The sequence below is a fragment of the Lepisma saccharinum genome, chromosome 21, assembly GCF_977018435.1.
Source record: "Lepisma saccharinum chromosome 21, izLepSacc3.1, whole genome shotgun sequence".
Classification (NCBI taxonomy): domain Eukaryota; kingdom Metazoa; phylum Arthropoda; class Insecta; order Zygentoma; family Lepismatidae; genus Lepisma; species Lepisma saccharinum.
The window spans coordinates 8,252,910-8,271,981 of record NC_139249.1 but is presented as its reverse complement, the minus strand read 5'-3'; the positions used below and the strand labels follow the sequence as shown (position 1 = coordinate 8,271,981).

Genomic DNA, 19,072 nt, shown 5'->3' with positions numbered 1-19,072 from the left:
ACTTTCTGTAAGTTTTCAATAAAAAATTAAAAAGATTTTTCTGCAGTCCAAAAAAAAAAACACACTCGAGTGAACATGAGAATAAGAACGAATCCACTTGGGAAATGACTGTATATTTCTTGGAAAAACAAAAATTTGCTGAATATGCTCTATCACGTAGAAATGGCCAAATATGCCCTTAGAACCCACCTTAATTCAATTAGTTTCTTCACAATATGGATTTCTATATATTTAGGGAACACATCACCCTTACCAAAAAAAAAAAAAAAAACAAGTCATAAAAATGCTAGCCCCAACGATGAGCGATATGATGAAATTGATGACGGGACACTCACAAAGAAGTCCGTGATTCGAACCCGGGAGCTTTGGTGTCGTAGCGTGCTGTGCTAACCACTCCGCCACGGAGGTCAGCTATAAGTACCTTGTAATCAAGGAATCCAGGGTTAGATTCTCATTGGAGACGTGTAGCATATACTCTATCCAAGAAATCTCTGGAGTAAGGTCACGCAGAAGGATAGGGAAAGAGGTGGGCGGAGCGAAGCAGTACACGTGATACAAAGAGCTGGTAGCTGCAGTCGCTATCCCCCTCCACGCAATCCTGTGTCCTCGCACGTGTTCATTGGTCGAGTCACTACTTGCGCACGCAGACTTGCATTCGTTCGTTAGCTCTAGAGATTTACGGAACAGAGTATACCAAACTATTCCTGCACATTATCACTTTGTGTACCGTCCAGCCATCTATTGTAGATATTTTTTTGAGTTGGTGTTTTAAGTCCACTTTATGCACAGTAAGGCTAATCGGGACTGGACCTACAGTTTAAAGTGGGATCCGAACCACTATGTGCCTCCACCGGGTATCGAACGCCGGACCCTTTGATTACAAGGCGACGACGCTACCACTGCGCCATCGAGGAGGCCTGGCTGGACCTATTGTAGATGGTGTAAGTGTGGTCACTATATCTACTACGCATGGTATGATGTTGATGAATCCAACGTGTTTCCATTTTGTGGTTAACGCACCCCGCCAAATTAGTTATGATACAAAACTTTTACCCTGAGCTGAGGTTACGTTAATGCAAATGAAAATATGGTTTGTTTGTGTATTTCTTCTTTTACAGCCTGTTTAATCATTCGTCTTCGGTGTAAACCTCACCAGATTAATGATGCATTTTCTCCACAAGCCTAACTTGAGCTTGTAAGGCGTATAATTTTACTCAGCAAGAACATGAACATATACTAAGTTTGATGAGCCTTTCGTGTGAACCTGACCACTAGCAAGAGAACACAAACAGCAAACGAGCATTCACGTGTATGCTCTAGAACATCGTTACTCAACCTATGGGGCGCGACGGGGACGTTTGGTGGGTCGTTAAGTCGGGCTCGATAATTAACTTACTGTGTTTTAAAAAAACCTATTACATTTAAATTACTAAGTCTAAGAGTGAAATGTGTGTAATTTGTTAGCGTTGTTTGTTTTTTGCAAACGTAAAAGGTGGCGTCTTAAAGTACTCGATGTTAGCAAAAATATTATTATAAACTGGGTGCACACCCCTACAAGTAATTCTGCCGGCACCCGAGCTTATGGGCCTGAAAAAGTTGGGAACCACTGCTCTGGAAGGAATTCTAAGAAACATGTAATTTTTCAGACTTTGGAATATCAACAGAAGTTTTTCGAATAGAGAAGAAAATAAGCTGCCCTGGCGTTGGCGTAAGTACCGGTCGAGCCTGAACGGAACATCAACAAACTCAGCATTCAGGAACAAGATATTTCAGTTCTGAATTTCGGTGCACCTTCAGTAAGATGTTGAAACATGCTTAATCTCAGGGTATGGGAAAACGTGCTGAACCACAGAAAAATAATTATTAAAAAAACAAAGGAAAATGCGATATGGAGCACCTAAACGCGGAAACAAGTCTCGGATCTCCGTACTCCGGGGCTTACCCCCACCGTCCCCCGCCTGACTCCGCAAGACCCACCGCCGCACACACTTCCACACACACGCCATATTGATCCCCTCCTGCATTTTTGGCAAGATCGCAGCGAAAGCCCGAAATGAATTCAGAATGAGTAGTAACTGGGTATCATTATACAGTCCTACCACGGTCGAATTTTTCTCCTCCCCCTCCAACAACCCCCCCCCCCAACCCGTTCTTTAACTTGGTTTCCTCCGTTGCCCCATTACTCAACAGCCTATACCTCACCCTGGATAATATATAGGCTGTTCTTCTGTTGCGGTGAACCCCCCCCCCCTTTCTCTCTCTCTCTCTCTCTCTCGCAACATCAGCACGACAAATAAAACACGTCACAGCCCGGAAAACGGTGCATGTGAGGAGTAGGGGAGGTGGGGCGTTGCAGTATCTTCTGTCAGTTAATTTGGAGAAAGAGGAACACTATTATTCCGCCACGCATTCTCTAGTTTCCTCCGGAGCCAAGACGTGGTCTTCAAGTCAAGGCGCAAACCGCAAGGTTTCAGAAGGTTGGCTGAGCCCCGGTTCCGCCGCGACCTCAAATGCACATCCCGTAGACTGCAATATCAAAACCTGCCTCCTGCGAGAAAAACAAAAAAACAAACAAAAGAGAAGCGAAAAGTCAAAGCGGCATAGGGACAATTAACAGTTCTTTAGCGCGGCTGCTTCATCTTCCTGCGAGCACCGACCGCGCTGTCACATTAAAACGGGGTATGAATGACGGCGGTGGTCTGGTGCAGAACAGCACCAGACCAAAGGGTTGTTTCAGGATTGCTCTACGGCACCATCAGCGTTTCCGCAAAGCCAACCCCTGCTCTTCCTCCGGGCGGCGAAGGGGTTGCAGTTTTACGTCCGCTGGTGTGCTAAAAAACCAAAGGGCGCACGCGAAACACAACACAATTCCTTGCAGAACGACCATGATATTTTTTTATATTTCGGAGTTTAATTATATTCCTGACTGCGTTCCTCATAATAATGGCCACCATGTTTCTTCTTTCACGGCCACGACCGCTTGCGCCTAGATTCTTAACTGAGCGAAATTTGAGTTCCAGTGGTATTATTGAGCAATAACAATAGGTTAGAAAAAAAATCACCATTATTGAGCAATAACAATAGGTTAGAAAAAAAATCACCATAACTGGAAAAACAGCTATTCCAAAAATTCGACTTACAGTGACAACTAACGTAAGAACACAACAGTTACTCTAAAAATACCAATGGCAGAAAAAATCACCACGAGTGGAGGCCTCCCCGATAGCGTAGTGGTAGCATCGTCGCCTTGTAATCAAGGGGTTCGGGTTCGATACCCGATGGAGGCTCATAGTGGTTCGGATCCCACTTTAAACTGTAGCCTTACTGTGCGTTAAGCGGACTTAAAACTCCAAGCCAATCAATCAACCACGAGTGGACAAACGTAAATCCAGAAATGCCACACAAAACAGCAATCACCGTAAGGGAAGAAGGCCAATAGCAATTGTAGAGATGCCACAGTCAAGACTAATAATCGTAAGTGGACAATGGTAAGTTTTAGAGATGCAAAAAGGAAGAGGAATGCCCGTAAGCGGACAACGGCAATTCTACAAATGCCATACTGAACACCAACCACCGTAAGTGGACAATAGTAATTCTAGAAATGCCACTGAGACAGAATACGTAACGGAAAGTGGACAACAGTAATTCTAACAGTTATACTGGTAATAACAATTAAAACATTCACACAATATTACAGCCCAATTTACTACAAAATTTAAAAAAAATATTTAGGTTTTAGGCATCCTTTGCCAAAAGCGTAATAACATTTGACGGTAAAATTTCTATTCTGTGACTGAGAGAAAAGCTGCATGCACTGAAGTGTCTCACTTTAGATCCAGGTTCGGGGGCCAGATCCATAACATTCCTGTAGGTTTCTTATCAATAACGAAACATTCCTATTCAAAAAATACTAGTGACAGTCACGTAGGTGTATTGCATTTCAAGCTTAACACACATTGTACACCTACTAGATGTGTCACAAGTCAACAGCGCAAACACGAAAAAACCAGCTGTAATTTAGCCACATTTTTCATCTTTCTCCACCATATAGTTTCACACCAAATGCGGCATATGCTACGTATCGGCGAGAAAGATGCATGCAGATAGGGCATCGAAATATAAAACCGAAAGGCCACGGTTCGAATTTCAAGTCAAAGCATTTCATTCACTTCATGACTATCAATATTAGTTATCTTTGTCACAAAACATATGGGGATAAACATACGAAAGATGAGGAAAAGACGGAACACATCCTGACGCGCACCCTCCACGTGTGGAGCATGCTTTAGAAAGTCTTGTGCAGTAGGATTTTCACTTAACAAAAATGAAAAATTTGTCACCAAGCATTCCTAAGAATGAATCAATGAATTTTTCTCATGTTGACACGTACTGTTTAGAAGACAATAAAAACCTAGTGCTCTCAACAACAATAAAGTACACTCCTGAATTTAACCACGTCGACAAGTATACACCATGAAATAATGTAGAAAAGAGAATACAAAAATAACGAATCAAACGTTGTGGCCATGTGGGTAACGTGCCCAGCTACTTTTGTTTACTCCATGAATTCAGGATTCATCCCTCTCCATTAACCTAAGAGTGATATAACAGCGACGTGAATTAACGAAAACACGTACAAAAACACTGAATTCGAGCTTGAGAATAATGCCTTGTGCTACACCGCTTACGAGAACAGAACGGTGTAGGTACATTTCTCATGTAGTAAACGTATAAACACTTCATACATTCAGACACTATTCTTCTACTGCTATTACACGAACAATAAACTACATCAGAATACTCACAGAAGGTCTTGGCTCGAGTTCGAGGCATTTCAAATCTTCAAAGTAGCATCGTAATGAATTTGGTCTTACCTGAAACAAAAGGAAACGGGAAAAGGTTAATATTACAGTACAAAACAGTTTGGCAAGTCAGGCAAACGATCTGAATACTTTATATAATCACCAATATAATCAAGTCGAGCGGAAAATATCTTCCGTTTGATTAGGTTTTGAAAGCATCACAACGACAACTACAAAAAGTCGACGGCAACCGTGATGAGTGCTGGCGTATATGCGGAATAAAAATGCTGCTTTCGAGTGTTCTTAGTTCAAAACTAAAAGGAAAAGTATTTCGTATTGATGTATTGTACAGTCACGAACACTTCTGGATTGTAACGATGTCATTGAAAGTCAGAGCTGTTACAACCCAGAAGTGTCCGTGTCTGTACACGTCGTGGAGATTTATTCGATGCAACATCCCCTGTATGCATGTTGCATATATACACAAGGTCCCCCTCCCCCAGAATACAAATTCACTGAATTTACTACGTTTAGAGGTATTCTTAAATAAATTTCCATACAACTGTATTATGAATACAAAATAACAATTCAAATAACATGACTAGAACCGAGCCGTTATTGAAAACTAAATTTAGCGTGTTCGGAGACAGTTTTGATAAAAACTCACACATATTTGCAGCAATTCTAGATAATAATAATATCTTCCTAAAAAATAGTGTCAAATCTGTATTAAGTATAGACGTTCCTTCAACCTTATTGGAAAATTAATGAAAAATAAACTTGAAGACAATTGCGAATAAATTAGGCCAACTACAGAAAAGAAAGAAATAGGATACCAGTTCCCAAATCTTATGGCAACAAAGAAGAAAAAAGGATTTGGTATTCTCTGATATTTCGAAGATCTCGAGGGCAGTACACACCCTGAATATTCATTGGGGCATATGAGAGATAATGCAGCATACAAAATAAAAATTCAAATGACGTGACTACAACTGGGCTATTACTGCAACTAAATTTAGCGGGGTAGGGGACAGTTTGAGTACAAACACACACACACATATGTGCAGAAATTATAGGATAGAGATCCACAATTCATACATCACGAATATCCTTCACACATGCTCCGAACGTAGCCCTACTACAAGATAAAAAAACAACAACTAAATATAGACATACCCAATGAAGAAAGTTGGCATGTGTTTATGTTGCAAGGTCTAGACGATTTTTCGTCAAAAAAAGGGTACTCATATGTTGAGCTCCGAAGTACTTTATTTTGAAAAAAAAAATCTTTGCCACGTTACATAGTAATATGAACATATTGCTGTTTGCGCAATAGAAAAGGTGCTTCTCATATATACAGAGATCAGCCTGCGACCTAGATTCTGTGGACTGCGATACCATTCTTCAAACTGAAAAATAGAATCTTCATAAAAATCGAATTTATGTCCAATATAAAGAAGACACACTGCAGGAAGGTTGGAAATACTACACCACATCGGTCCACCTATATGACTTAGAAAATTCTACGTTCTATCCCCCCGTCCCTCCCCCGTGAAGAAAAGTGGAAACGTTTTACGAAAGTGTAGAGAAATCAAGAAAAGGCATTATTTTATGGGGTTGAGAATATCGACAATGAAAAAGAGAAGCTTCTACATTATTGAACAATAGTTAAAGCTTATAATTATAATAATAACTGTTGTTGTTGTTGTTGATTTGTTGTTTTAAGTCCACTTTATGCACAGTAAGGGTAATCGGGACTGGACCTATAGTTTAAAGTGGGATCCGAACCACCATGTGCCTCCACCGGATATCGAACCCAGGAGCCCTTGATTACAAGGCGACGACGTATAATAATAACTGACGGGACAATTCATCTTACGCGGATAAGAGAAATTTCACAAATATTCCTGATAAGAACAGTCTACTAAAGTGGACAACAGTGATCCCAGAAATATCGATGTCAGAATCGATCGACGTAATTACCTACCAATAATTCTATAAATGCCATCGACAGTATCAATCACCGTAAATTTACTATAGTAATTATAAAAATAATAGTATATTTCTCATTGATATGTCTTTTCTCTGTAAAACAATTCACAAATAATATCCCGCTAAAAACGCCTTCCCAAATAACCAAATTTGATGTCGTTCACGTATAAGAAAAAAAAGCAGAGACCCATATTTTCTCGCCTTCTATCACTTGCCTTTAAATCGTTACGGTGGTGTGTCCATTGCGAAAAATCGAGTCAGAGGCAAGAAATCTGTAGGAAATCGAGAACGATCGAAGCATAAAAAAAATGTATCCTCAATACATTTTCTCGATTTCCAAAAAGGGGCAAAAAAATCTAGGCAGGGCCTAGTGGGTGGGACCGCTGGCAGATTCCACGCCCCTCCACCCTTCCCTTCCGAACCGTCGCCGCTGAAAATAAATGCCTACAGGCGAAACCGCGATGACCCTATTTGGCTCGGGAGGATACAGAAAGCTGCCAAGACGCCAAGGAACTGAAGTAACGGCGACAGATTCTGGGCGTCGAACCGGCAGATATTATGCGTAAGGCTTTAGCTGTCAAGGTCACTTGATGTATGCCAGCTCCTCTTTTCAAGCCATCAGAATCCTTGTCTTTTGTTAACTCGGAAATACTGCGACATTTCTCGTGCACGCCGCCCCCCCCCCCTAGTTCCCGTTTCTGGAGATTCGGCTACATATCAATGAGCACTACATTGCATCTTCTCCTCGTGGAGCATCAGTGGAGAAGAGGAACGGATGACTGTCAATGCAGCAGAACCACATCTTTCCGCCGTTTACAAATCTCACATGTTTATGGAAAAGTGTTGCGACCTCTACAAGGACACATATTTACCAAGAGTACATTCTCAATACGATTTCGCCAAAAATGAAAACAAAATATATCCACTGACGTAATCCAGTGTTCAAAACTTACATCCAGAATATAACTATTGCATTACTATCATTCGCTGCATCCTCCACCATCACTAACGTATTTCCCACCTAACTCACTATTGGTTGCAAGAAAAAAACGGCAGTTTTAAGCCATGTAACAGTGTATATCTTGTATCTATTCCCCACGAGCGATACTGTAATTTCAAGAAAATGACGAATACGAGATAATTAATCGCGAGAATGCAAAAACAGTTAACATTCCGAAACGAGCATTCGAAAACGAGTAAACAACAGATGATTATATCAATTTAGTCAATTTTGATTGCATAATTTTCAAATGTGTACTACCTTCAGCAGCGTGTCCACCCATTGTGGACCATTCCAACAGGATACCTACTCATATTGCGATAGAAATTCCCTTATTGTCATCTAGGTTTCCTTAAAAATATATATTTTGAGGTCACCTTACTGGAATTATTTTAAGTTAATTTAACATTATATTTTTATCCGATCCCTAACCTACACCACAACAGATGAAGGCTGCAATTTTAATGCCAACTAAAAAAAAAATATATTCAGTTTTGTTGTGGATAAAAACTAGTGAACCTCATCTAAATTTATCATTCCGCATGATTATATCAAGAAAAATACGAGGCGTTTGAAACTTTTCACCTGGCGCCTGAATTTTCAAATTCAGTCCTAACATATTTCAAGTTCGCTTCTGGAAATTTCCATTACCTTTTTTAAATAACGAGTACAGTATGTTTTTTTCCGGAATCACGTGTATTATTAAATCGGAATAATAACCCTAACATTATACATTTTTGCACTGTTGTTAACCGAATTTTAAAATCTACAGCGACTTGGTAGAGTATATTGGGATATACTTCTCTTGCCTGTTACATCTTTAGGAATGTCACTTTGGCTCAATCTTGTATTAATTCATAAATCAAAGGTTTTGATATTATATTTCAAAATGTGTACCCTTATCTTAGTTGGGTTTATGGCTTTCTTAGACCATATTTGACCCCCCTCCCCCCCAAGCTGGTTCCTGAGAAAAAGGGGCCTAGCACCTGAATTAGTTTCAATTTTTTCTACTCCAGAGTAATGGACACGGCAACTCGAAATTTCGTCCGCCATACCTGCTACTCCACACGCGCGTGTGATCATCAAGTCCGCAAACACCTACATGCGCCACGCGACAGAACCTAGGCGGAACCACAGGCGGCATGTGGGCCGAGCAAATGAATCGGGGGTATACAAAGAACTCCTGTCGTTCACCCGCTGTAACAGGCAGTTCCGGGCGACCAGCACACAAGGCCTCCCCGCACCCTTCTCGTGTTTGCCTTAGGAAATTAGAAGAGAGGTCCGCACTCGGTCGGTTAGTTTAGCACCGCTGGGGGACAACGTAACGAATAGGGAAAAAAAAGGGTGGGGTTGCCTGTGGAGGGGACCGAACTAAGCCGGCGGGCACGCACCCCCCGCTTTCTTGAACAAACACCGAGGACGATGACGGTTGCGGCAAACTAAAGTTCGCGCTAAATTTCACCCGCGACGATCAGGGACTGTATTTGCCTAGCTACCACGTAGTGCGAGGGTGATCACCCCTAGATAGGATGATTGTTTTAGGTCTCCGATGCACGTACACAATGTGTGGAACGGGGGCACATATACTGGTAGGTAACGGTTCAGAGTTTTCGTATTTGACACACACACACACACACAAAAAACTAGGCATGTTCTTAACCCCTGGATATCAGTCATCTCTTGCACCGCATTAACTTGATTAACTACCCTTCGAGTCTTACAAGAATACACTTCTTCCTGATCAAAAGATACAGGTATGAATTGACAAGGTGTGAATAACTTGCCCACTCCCCCACCTGAAAACATGAACGAGGGGTGTCGTGAAAGACGGCAGATTAAGTGCCTATGCAAGTTTTCCTAGTGCTGGATATGCTTCATGAGAAATCGTATCATACCTTTAGGGATCGAACTGGGTGATGTAGCTCACTCATCATTCATCCTCTATGTTGAGCAACTCGCGGTAGGCTTGAGTTTTAAACCCCTACAGACTGAATCAGCATGGCAAATGGAAATACCTGTCTTTCACTGTGTGGGCGTGTTCCCTCGGAGTGTTGAACCACGGACCGTTTAAAATGAGGTGTCCGTTTGTGGCGCAAGTCTGGAGGCCCAGACTTGACTCCCTTCTCCTAGACTTTTGACTCGTACGTCTGCACCCTCTGACTGATAGCTTAGAACTGGCCACTGAAATCTCTCTCCCCAGATATATGTTCAGACTGATTTTGCTAAACAAATGCAGAGTCAGACCTGTAGCATCTTCCTTGATTGCAATTGCCATTATTTACATCTGTCTGCAACGATGGCGATCAAGCACGGCAATGTCTGACAAGACATTCCTTAGATGGTTCTAGCAATTTCCTGATTGGAAAGGTGATGGCTAAATGTATCTGATTGTAGAGTTCGTTGTACGTTACATTCCGAAGATTCTACAGATTGTTACGAAATCTCTTAACTGGAGAAAAGCATCACCCCCACCTTTCCACTACTTTTAAGCACTGCTGTCCCATTCCCCTGAGAAAAAATCCAGCGGGTGACCTTGGACTATATGAATATTATCGTAGCATGTCACAGACAGAATCAGTCAACCTAAGTGGACGCCATTAATTCTAGAAATTCCAATGACAGGATCAATAACCATAAATGGTCAACAATAATTCTAGAAATTCCGAAGGCAGTATCTAACAATAATTCTAGAAATTCCGAAGACAGGGTCTAACAGCGTAAGCGAACAGAAATTATTTTAGAAATTCCGAAGACAGGGTCTACGATCGTAAGCGAACAGAAATTATTCTAGAAATGCCATTGACAGAATCAGTAACCGTAAATGGACAACAGTAATTCTAGAAATGTCAATGACAGGGTCAATAAGAGTTAAGTTATTCACCTGTATATATCTTACGGTTACTGACCGTACGTTATTGATATGGGCAGAATGGCAGCTTGTTCTCTGCTGATCTCCAATTCTTACTCCCATTTCTTGGGGATCAGATACCATTTCGTCTTGCCATTTCAACTGATACAGGCTTATGAAGGTCATACCAAACACTGGCGTTTACGAGTAGTACCAAAGTTGGTAGTTCAGCAAGGAGAAATTTGTCGCAATGCGTGATCTATCTTATCCAAAATATCACTGACAGGATGGATATCAAAGTGGTTTACAAGCAGATTACTCAAGTAACTTAGGTCTCTCAGTTTGAACTACCACAAACCGGTGTACGCATCGTGTTGCCGAACTGCCAAACGTATGGCATCATCACAGTGGTTAAAGTCTAGTGTATGCATAGGAGATCATGTGTAATAAAGACGTGTGTGATTCAGGAGAACCCATGCCATCTTGCAAACGGTAGGGTTCGTCCTTCTAGAAACTGGGTATAACAGTTCTCGATGCGAGATCTTGTGGTCTTGCAAGTCAAAAACAAAGGCAGCAGTTCTGAATCCAGTATCGGTAAACCGTACTTACTGCGGGTATGACTCATCGCACCAAACTCAAACACCTTATTAGTCAAGCTCCGTATTTCATCTTCTGGTGTAAGTGCCCAATGCTATGGTGGTTACGTTAGGCTTGTTAAGAAAAAACAAGCTTAAATCTCTTAGTATGAATACGGTACATTTAGCTTGACGTCGAAAGACGACGGCCAAGAAGTAGTTTGGTGCAATAAGTGAGGCTTCCCCGATGGCGTAATGGTACCGTCATCGCTTTGTAATCGAGGAGTTCCGGTTTCGATACCCAGAGAAAGCACATAGTGATTTTGTAAAGTGAGGACAGGCAGAACAGCGAAAAAAAAAAAATGACCTCGTCGAAACGGCCTCCAATAAGCATGTTGCATAGCTAATGGATTCAAATGAACACGACGCAACACTTTATAACGGCACAGAAAAAAGTTACAAAGCGGCCGTGCACAAAGCAGCACTGCATGGGAACACCTACGCGCATCGCTCCACCTCCTTTTTTTTTCATTAAAGCACAGCAGCAACAGCCAACACCGCAGCAAAGAGCCCCATGTAACGCCAAATAAAGTCATTAGGTTGCGGCCGGGGACTCGCGGTTCCCAATGTTTCTGGTGGCCGGGTGCTGCTAATGAAGCGCCCCGAGCAGGATGAGGACGCAGGGCAATTACCTTGTAACACTCCGCCCACAAGCAAAGGAAAAATCTGGGTTCCGCTAAAAAAAAATCAACACTTAACTTCAAACATTGAAGTGTGTAGTCACTTGGACACTTTCCGTTGTAACGGATAAATGATTGCATATGCTCCCATAATGCAATGGATCGCTAGTCTTCATATCTCCTTGGATTGTCTCTGTGTAGTACTGGCGTTCATTAAGTTGTTTTACGAAGCTGGGTACTACAGAACGACCACACAAAACAAAATAAATATCGGTGAGAAACCTTCGCGCATCGTCCCCTACATCCACTCTATCCCTCCATGTCCGAGATCATTGCACAGGACACCCGGTTCTGCGCAGGTTCTTTTACCTGTGGTTCCAATATACAGGGTGTACCAAAAGTCCCCATTACCCCCCCCCCCCTCTGAATTGTAGACAAACCTGCAAAATGTTATTTTAACTGCATGTGTATGATGAGAGGATGGTATACCATTAAATCAGACCAATGGCCACCATTTACTCAGTGTGCACGCCGCCATTTTCATGGCACAGTATTATTCGCCTCCAGGTGCGATGCGATGTGAAATCCTCCGTAACTTGGCTGACGAGAAGGAAGCAAACGCACTGCGATCAGCTTCTTGAAGTTCCTCAGTTGTCTGATAAATATTATGGGCGACTTTCTGTTTGATGTGTCCCCATAGCGCATTATCACAAGATGTCAGATTTGGACTTCGGGGTGGCCATTTTAAAGGTGCTGGTAAATTTGGCGATCCTTGTCCAATTCGTTTGTCTCTAAACACATCATTGAGGAATTCTCTTAAAATGGCCACCCCAAATCCAGATCTGACATCTTATGTTACGGAGGATTTCACATCGCAACTGGAGGCAAATAATACTGTGCCATGAAAATGGCGGTGTGCACACAGATCCTCTGGAGAAAATAGTGGTCATTGGTCTGATTTAATGGTATACCATCCTCTCATCATACGCATCCTGTTAAATAACATTTTGCAGGTTCGTCTACAATTCAAAAGGGGGCAATGGGACTTTTGGTACACCCTGTACTGTGTCACTTACTACTTTCGACAGGATGTGCTGAAATGTTGACGCTGGAGGAAAAACTCTGCGGTTTCGTTTATACCAGCCGAATCGGTGGGAGAGCGTGTTGAGGGTCGTGTAAGAATATTGTTACTAAAGACTCCGGAGTGTAAGGGGGGTGACCTTTTCGGGAGACACCTAAATGTGACCTTTGTTCCACGTAGGGAGCCTTGGACTAAGTTCTTGCACGCTAATGAGGCTCTGGCGTCTAGACACACACACCAATATTATCCTCTGCTGTGCCGTGTTGCGTCCTTTTTATGTGTGTGTGTTTTCCTAGGTCCGTTTTATGCACATATAAACTAATCGGGACTAGACCTAGAGTTTAAAAGTGCAATCCGAAACACTATGTGCCTCCAACGGGTAATGAACACGGGACCGCTTGGTTACATAGTGACGAGGTTAACATTACGCCATTGGAGAGGTCGTGTCTGTTTGTTAATGTCCTACAACCAGTTTCACCATATCACCCTCCCTCCTCATGGTCACGATTGACCGAAAGTAGCAGAAAAGCGGAGTAAAATAAACAAAACCAAAAGAACCACTAATGCCTCATTCTGAGTATTCCTTTGTAAGTGCACTTTATATATTTCAAGATTCATCTTCAATGGTGCCATTAGCCAAAAGTGGCATACGGTAGTCGATACCTGGGAGGGTAAACCAAGGGGCAAAGGTGGCAGGAGCTTGGTATTAATCACACAATTCCACAAAGAGCTGAGATTGTGCATGTGTGGGGGGACTGTACATCAACATTCCCTCATATGCCTTAACGGTATGTTGCAATGTACATGGGAAATTCGCCCCCCCCCCCACACACATATATATATAACAACGTGTGATTGAAATCATCAATATTTTAACCCGTGGAAATCAATGCTTGATAAAAACCGACAAGCAACATGGGAATGAAAAAAGATGGCTGGCAGACAAAACCACATCAATACCCTCTGCTGGTCGCGGGTCAACTACCATTTGAATACTACGCCAAATGGGAGTACATAACGAGTTCAATTACCGATGCAAACACTCCCCGGGAGGGGAAGTGGGGACGCGGCCCGACAAAAGAAGGCAAATGACATCCCCATCGCCCCGAAATTTCGGTCCAAGTCCGGAGGACGGCAGTGCAACCAAGCAACATGGAAATTGCACAAAAATATCTTCTATTATCCGACAGAAAACAACGCACACAGAGGGAGATGAAAAAAAGGGGTGGGAGAACCGAAGGGGGCGGAGTGCATTAAAACGTGGATAAAATAAATTCTATGATCTCTTCCCTCCCGGCTAGTCGCTGGTTAGTGTGTCTCATTAGCATGTCAGCCTATCTGGTTGCGAGACGGGTCAATCGGGAAAAGCCAGGCACGTTCTGGCTGCTAATTTCAACCAAATCAATCGATGGTGGGTTCAAGGGGGGGGAGAGGGGGCAAGGCACCGGAGGGGGGAGTGAGCGCGGAAAGAGTGGATAATTTAATACGCAGAGGAGAAAGGAAAAAAAGGGTGGGTTACGTGCAGGCATCTGATCATTCATGCTATTTTTCAAGGCCGCATTAGGGACCAGAAGACTGGGCAAACTGCATCCCCCCTCCTCCCCACTGAGCGTCACCAGCGTTCGGACGAGATTCAATCGAGCTCGTCGCCACCAATGCTAGAAGTAATTAATTGCACTCTGTTATAAAGCCATGAAGGCCTACAGCATTTTCAAAACGGATAGCATTGGGGGTGGTCGCGATTCCATAAGTTTCCAGGCAGAAGCCGAGACCAGTCGGCAGACGCTAAATGGACAATGAGGTAGCGTCGGTATGTTTGAAAAGAATCCGGACCCGTACGTAGAGTCAATTGAACTGGATGAATGGCTGGTCGAATTTAAATAATGCTAGGCCGCAAACGATCCAAGTGACATGGATATCGTCGCGATAAAGTTGTAATATGATGAACTGGGTGAACGTTCCACAAGGGCAGCTGCAGAACTGCAATGGAATGAGAAATGCTAGAGAAAGCATGTTCCAACTGCATGTAGTGCGAAGTGAGTGTCTGTATTGTTTCAAGTGTACAATGACAAGGAGGAAGGTTCAAAATATTAGGAAGAGGTGGAATGCCTAAACTCTCAGTTATTATTAAACTGAAAAGTTTTCCATTTTGTGCCACCTTCCGCAAGTTCGCTCCTGCATTTTACGCATTATGCCATGTACAAGTTCGCCCTCACACTCCCGTACCGAGGTTACACACGCTGATAACGCGAATTCTCTCATAGACGCTGAAAACACGACTTTACCTTCAAAGACACGGACAACGTGAGCTCACCCTCACAAACATTGACCACGAGAGCTCACCATCAAGAGAAGAAAGAAAAATAACCTTCGAGAGTCAATGTCCGACTTCTATTGAAGTCGAATATTTTTCTGAAAATCAACTAAAATTGGTTGATTGATTTACTTAGTTTCTTGCTTCCATTTTCTGCAAATCTTGGCTAATCACAAAGATGGGATTAGTCGTAACAATCCGTAGAATCTTTGAAATGTTAAGTACAAAGAACTCCAAACCCCAGACATTTAGCCATCACTTTTCCAGACAGGAAATAGCTAGAAACATCTGAGGAATGCCTTGTCAGACATTGCCGAGCTTCCTTGGTCGCCATCGGTGCAAACAGGTGTAAAAATCGCAATCAAGGAAAAGACTACAGGTAAATGAGTCGGCATTATTGAGTAAATTTGATTGGAATAAATGGCTGGGACGACGTGGGTCAGTGGTCAGTCAATCGAGCTGTGAGTGACGAGCTTTAGCAGAGGGAGATACAGGAGCACGAGTTGGGGGAGTCGCAAGTCAGACTCTTTTGTACAGTCCTCATTGCAGATCTTCAGTTGCTGTGCAGACAGGTATACCTTTCCAACAGCCATGTTTATCCAGTCCTTGGGGGTTTGAAACTCAGGTGTTGTGTTTTCCCATTTAAGTGTATAATTAGTGCCTCTCGCACCTTACCAAGCCTACCATGAATAGCAAGTTGATCCATAATCAAGGATTAATGATCAGTGAGCTACATCAACCCATGATACGTAGTGATGAATGGGCACTCACAAGAAACAATCACGCCACGCCGGGACTCGAACTCGTTAACCACTCCGCAACGGTCGGTGAATATTACCAAAGGAGGACTGTTGATTGTCGTGGAGGTGCTACAGCACAATTCTCGGTAACACATTTCACAACAATGTGGCAATTATAAGACTAGCAACCAGGAACAGAATCAACCACGAAACTCAGAAGACTGTTAGCAAGGATGAACGAACGCTCCACAAAGTTGCTCCTTCGTTGGTAATATTCGCTGGATCGCATGATACCATGCAAACCTTAGCTCGACCTGACTTCCACGATTAATCACTTTTATTAATGCAAGCGAAGCAAGAACCGAGGGCGGGCGTATCGCAACCTTAAACTCCTTCCTTCCCGGCTATCAATTTCTCCTAGCGATGTGAAAAATATATCCGAGGAAATAAGTTCAAGGAGAAAAATCCTTATTGCCATATTTCAGTATCAATCACAAAAATAGTTTTTCATCCTTTCGGCCAATTTAACTTCTACCAAAAAATTATAACCTTCTAAGTTGTAGTACTTTGTATATACTAGAGCGGATTTGGTGCGTTGTCTCGTACGAGGGCGGGTTGAAAAGTAATGCCTCCTATTTTTTTTAGGTATTCAGCAACCATGCATTGTACTCTTCAGACTTCCCCCCTTCTCCATTCCAAGTTTCAAACTTCTATCACCAGGGGTTGCTGAACTAGAGCGAGGAAAAAGGCAGCATGTAACCATACTATGTCGGTGCACCTGAGACTGCGTGTGGTGACAGAGTTTCTAACTGCAGAAAAAACTCTAAACTCTCAAGAAGTTCTTTGTCACACACGTTGAGAGTTCTTCGGCAGGGGTATTTATTGTGAGCATGAACAGCCCAACATCATGTTACACATTCATTGCCATAAAAAGCCTTCATTCTCTGATATCAATTGGGGGACACATTTTCTGCAGTTAGAAACTCTGTCACCACACGCAGTTTCAGGTGCACCGATATAGTATGGTTACATGCTGCCATTTTCCTCGCTCTAGTTCAGCAACCCCTGGAGATAGAACTTTGAAACTTGGAATGGAGAAGCGCGAAAGTCTGAAGAGTACAATGCATGGTTGCTCAAAATCCAAAATGTCTTTATACAGTCACAAAAATATAGAAGGCATTACTTTTCAGCCCTCCCATGTATATTTATATATTTGTTCATCACACGATAGAAAATATGGAAATCAATAATGCCAAACAGCCGAATTCAAGACATGTTGTCACGATAGAATGTGATAATAACTTTTTTCGAGCAGGCCTCATCTCCCGGCAGCTATGAAGCATTAATTATGTACATTATCAGAACGTACAAGAACGTAGCATTCATATAAATAATTACTGAGCATTAGTTCAGTACAATAAAAGATGATCAAAAATAATACGCGTATTCATTAGTCCGTTTATACAGATCTTCGAAAAACAATCATATCGAGATGTAAATACACGCAACGCCATCTGCTGAGAATTTTTGAACATAAATATGTCCATATTTTTACGTCAAATCGTTTGGGCTGCATATTTTAACATGCCTTCTCCCTTCGTAGAGGAAGAATTTTTGAAACTCCTTTCTTAGTGAGTGTTTACGTCATAAACTCTCACGTTTTTAGGTTCTCGAGTTTGGGCTATGCGTTGAAGAGTCAGTGAACGATGACAAACTCTTCTATGCATTACGATTTTAACAAAAATGCTCCGTTGCGAAGGATTTAAGAATGTGATAATTGGGCTACAAGACATAAAAATCTATCTTGAAGGCATCAAGTGGGTTAAAGTAGGTTTCAAGATCTCCAAACTTAAAATGTATACACTCGAATGGCAAAAATAAGAAAAAAGTGAGACACTGGAGAAAAGGCGTTCTCTTAGACGGTTCAAATTCAGTTTATGAACGGATAGGCTAATCCGGACTATGCCTACAGTTTAGAGTGGGAGCCGAACCACTACGTGCCTCCACATACCCACTACGCCACCGGGTATGCCATGAAAAGTATTGTTAAAATAGGTAAAGTAGAAACTAAGTAATGGATCATGACCAATCAAGATGCATGTTAATAATTTATAAACCGAATTTCAACTTTTCCGAAATTTCATTTTGATCAAATGTATGAAGCTGAAAATAAATGAATTAGTTTTTTGATTGTTTTACTTTTTAAAATTTAGCGTTGCTTTTCTGCCCCTTTTGGTTAATCGCGACGGTGAGGATGAGTGATGATATGATGAAATTGATGATGGACACCGACAAAGAACAGCCATGCCGGGATTCGAACCCGGGAGAGGAATAAATTGGATCCAAAGGAAATTAGTTTAAGGATTTTTCTTCTATGATTGTCTCATTTCAAAGTTGTTTTTCTTGACTTTACTAGAAGTTCTAGGTGTGTTGACATACAGTACACGGAATGCAATTGTTTTTAACGTCGCAATATTTACCTGGGAACTTTTGGAACGTTTAGTTATCTGAATAAGGAATATAAAAGGACTATACCCCGCGACAGGTTAAGTTTGCAGCAGGTTTTATGTATTAAACCGCGCGAGAATGGCGTTCAGCATCTCCCGTGCGAGTCTTGCCTTAAGCTCCGAGCTGTTCATATAACAGACAGTGAGAAAATTGCCTGTATTGCAGCGGAACTATATTCTGCGCGCACGTTTGGGTCTACATGGGCGAAAAGTTGCTGCAAACTTAACTTGTCGCGGGGTTTAGTGATCTACATAGAAGTCGTCGTAATACGTGGACCATAAAGAAGGTTATGAAAGTAATGAATTGGTCGTCTGAAAACGAGTACGGAATCACTTATACTCTATCCCGGGAATCTGTGGAGCAAGAGAACGAAAACAAGTCTCCACGCAAGTAGTGACTCGAGGGGGCTTGACCAATGAACATGTGAGGGAAGAATTGAATGCATGAAGAGGAAAATGCAACTGCAACAAGCAGCTGTTAGGAGCAGTATAAAACGCCAAACCAGTACGATATACACACCACGCCTTTGCCA

General features: G+C 42.2%; 1 protein-coding gene across 13 annotated transcripts in view; it reads right to left on the bottom strand.

The window, feature by feature from the left end:
• The window catches only part of LOC146004042 (nucleolysin TIAR-like), a 1,204,848-nt gene that overhangs the window by 517,697 nt on the left and 668,079 nt on the right, over window positions 1-19,072 (bottom strand). For 3 of the 13 annotated variants that reach the window (XM_083142637.1, XM_083142635.1, XM_083142643.1), the window contains exon 2: window positions 4,806-4,874. The exons of the other annotated variants lie outside the window; for them this stretch is intronic. In XM_083142637.1, coding sequence (XP_082998763.1) covers window positions 4,806-4,874 — 69 coding nt within the window. The remainder of the gene's footprint in view (window positions 1-4,805; window positions 4,875-19,072) is intronic. 13 annotated transcript variants of the gene reach the window in all.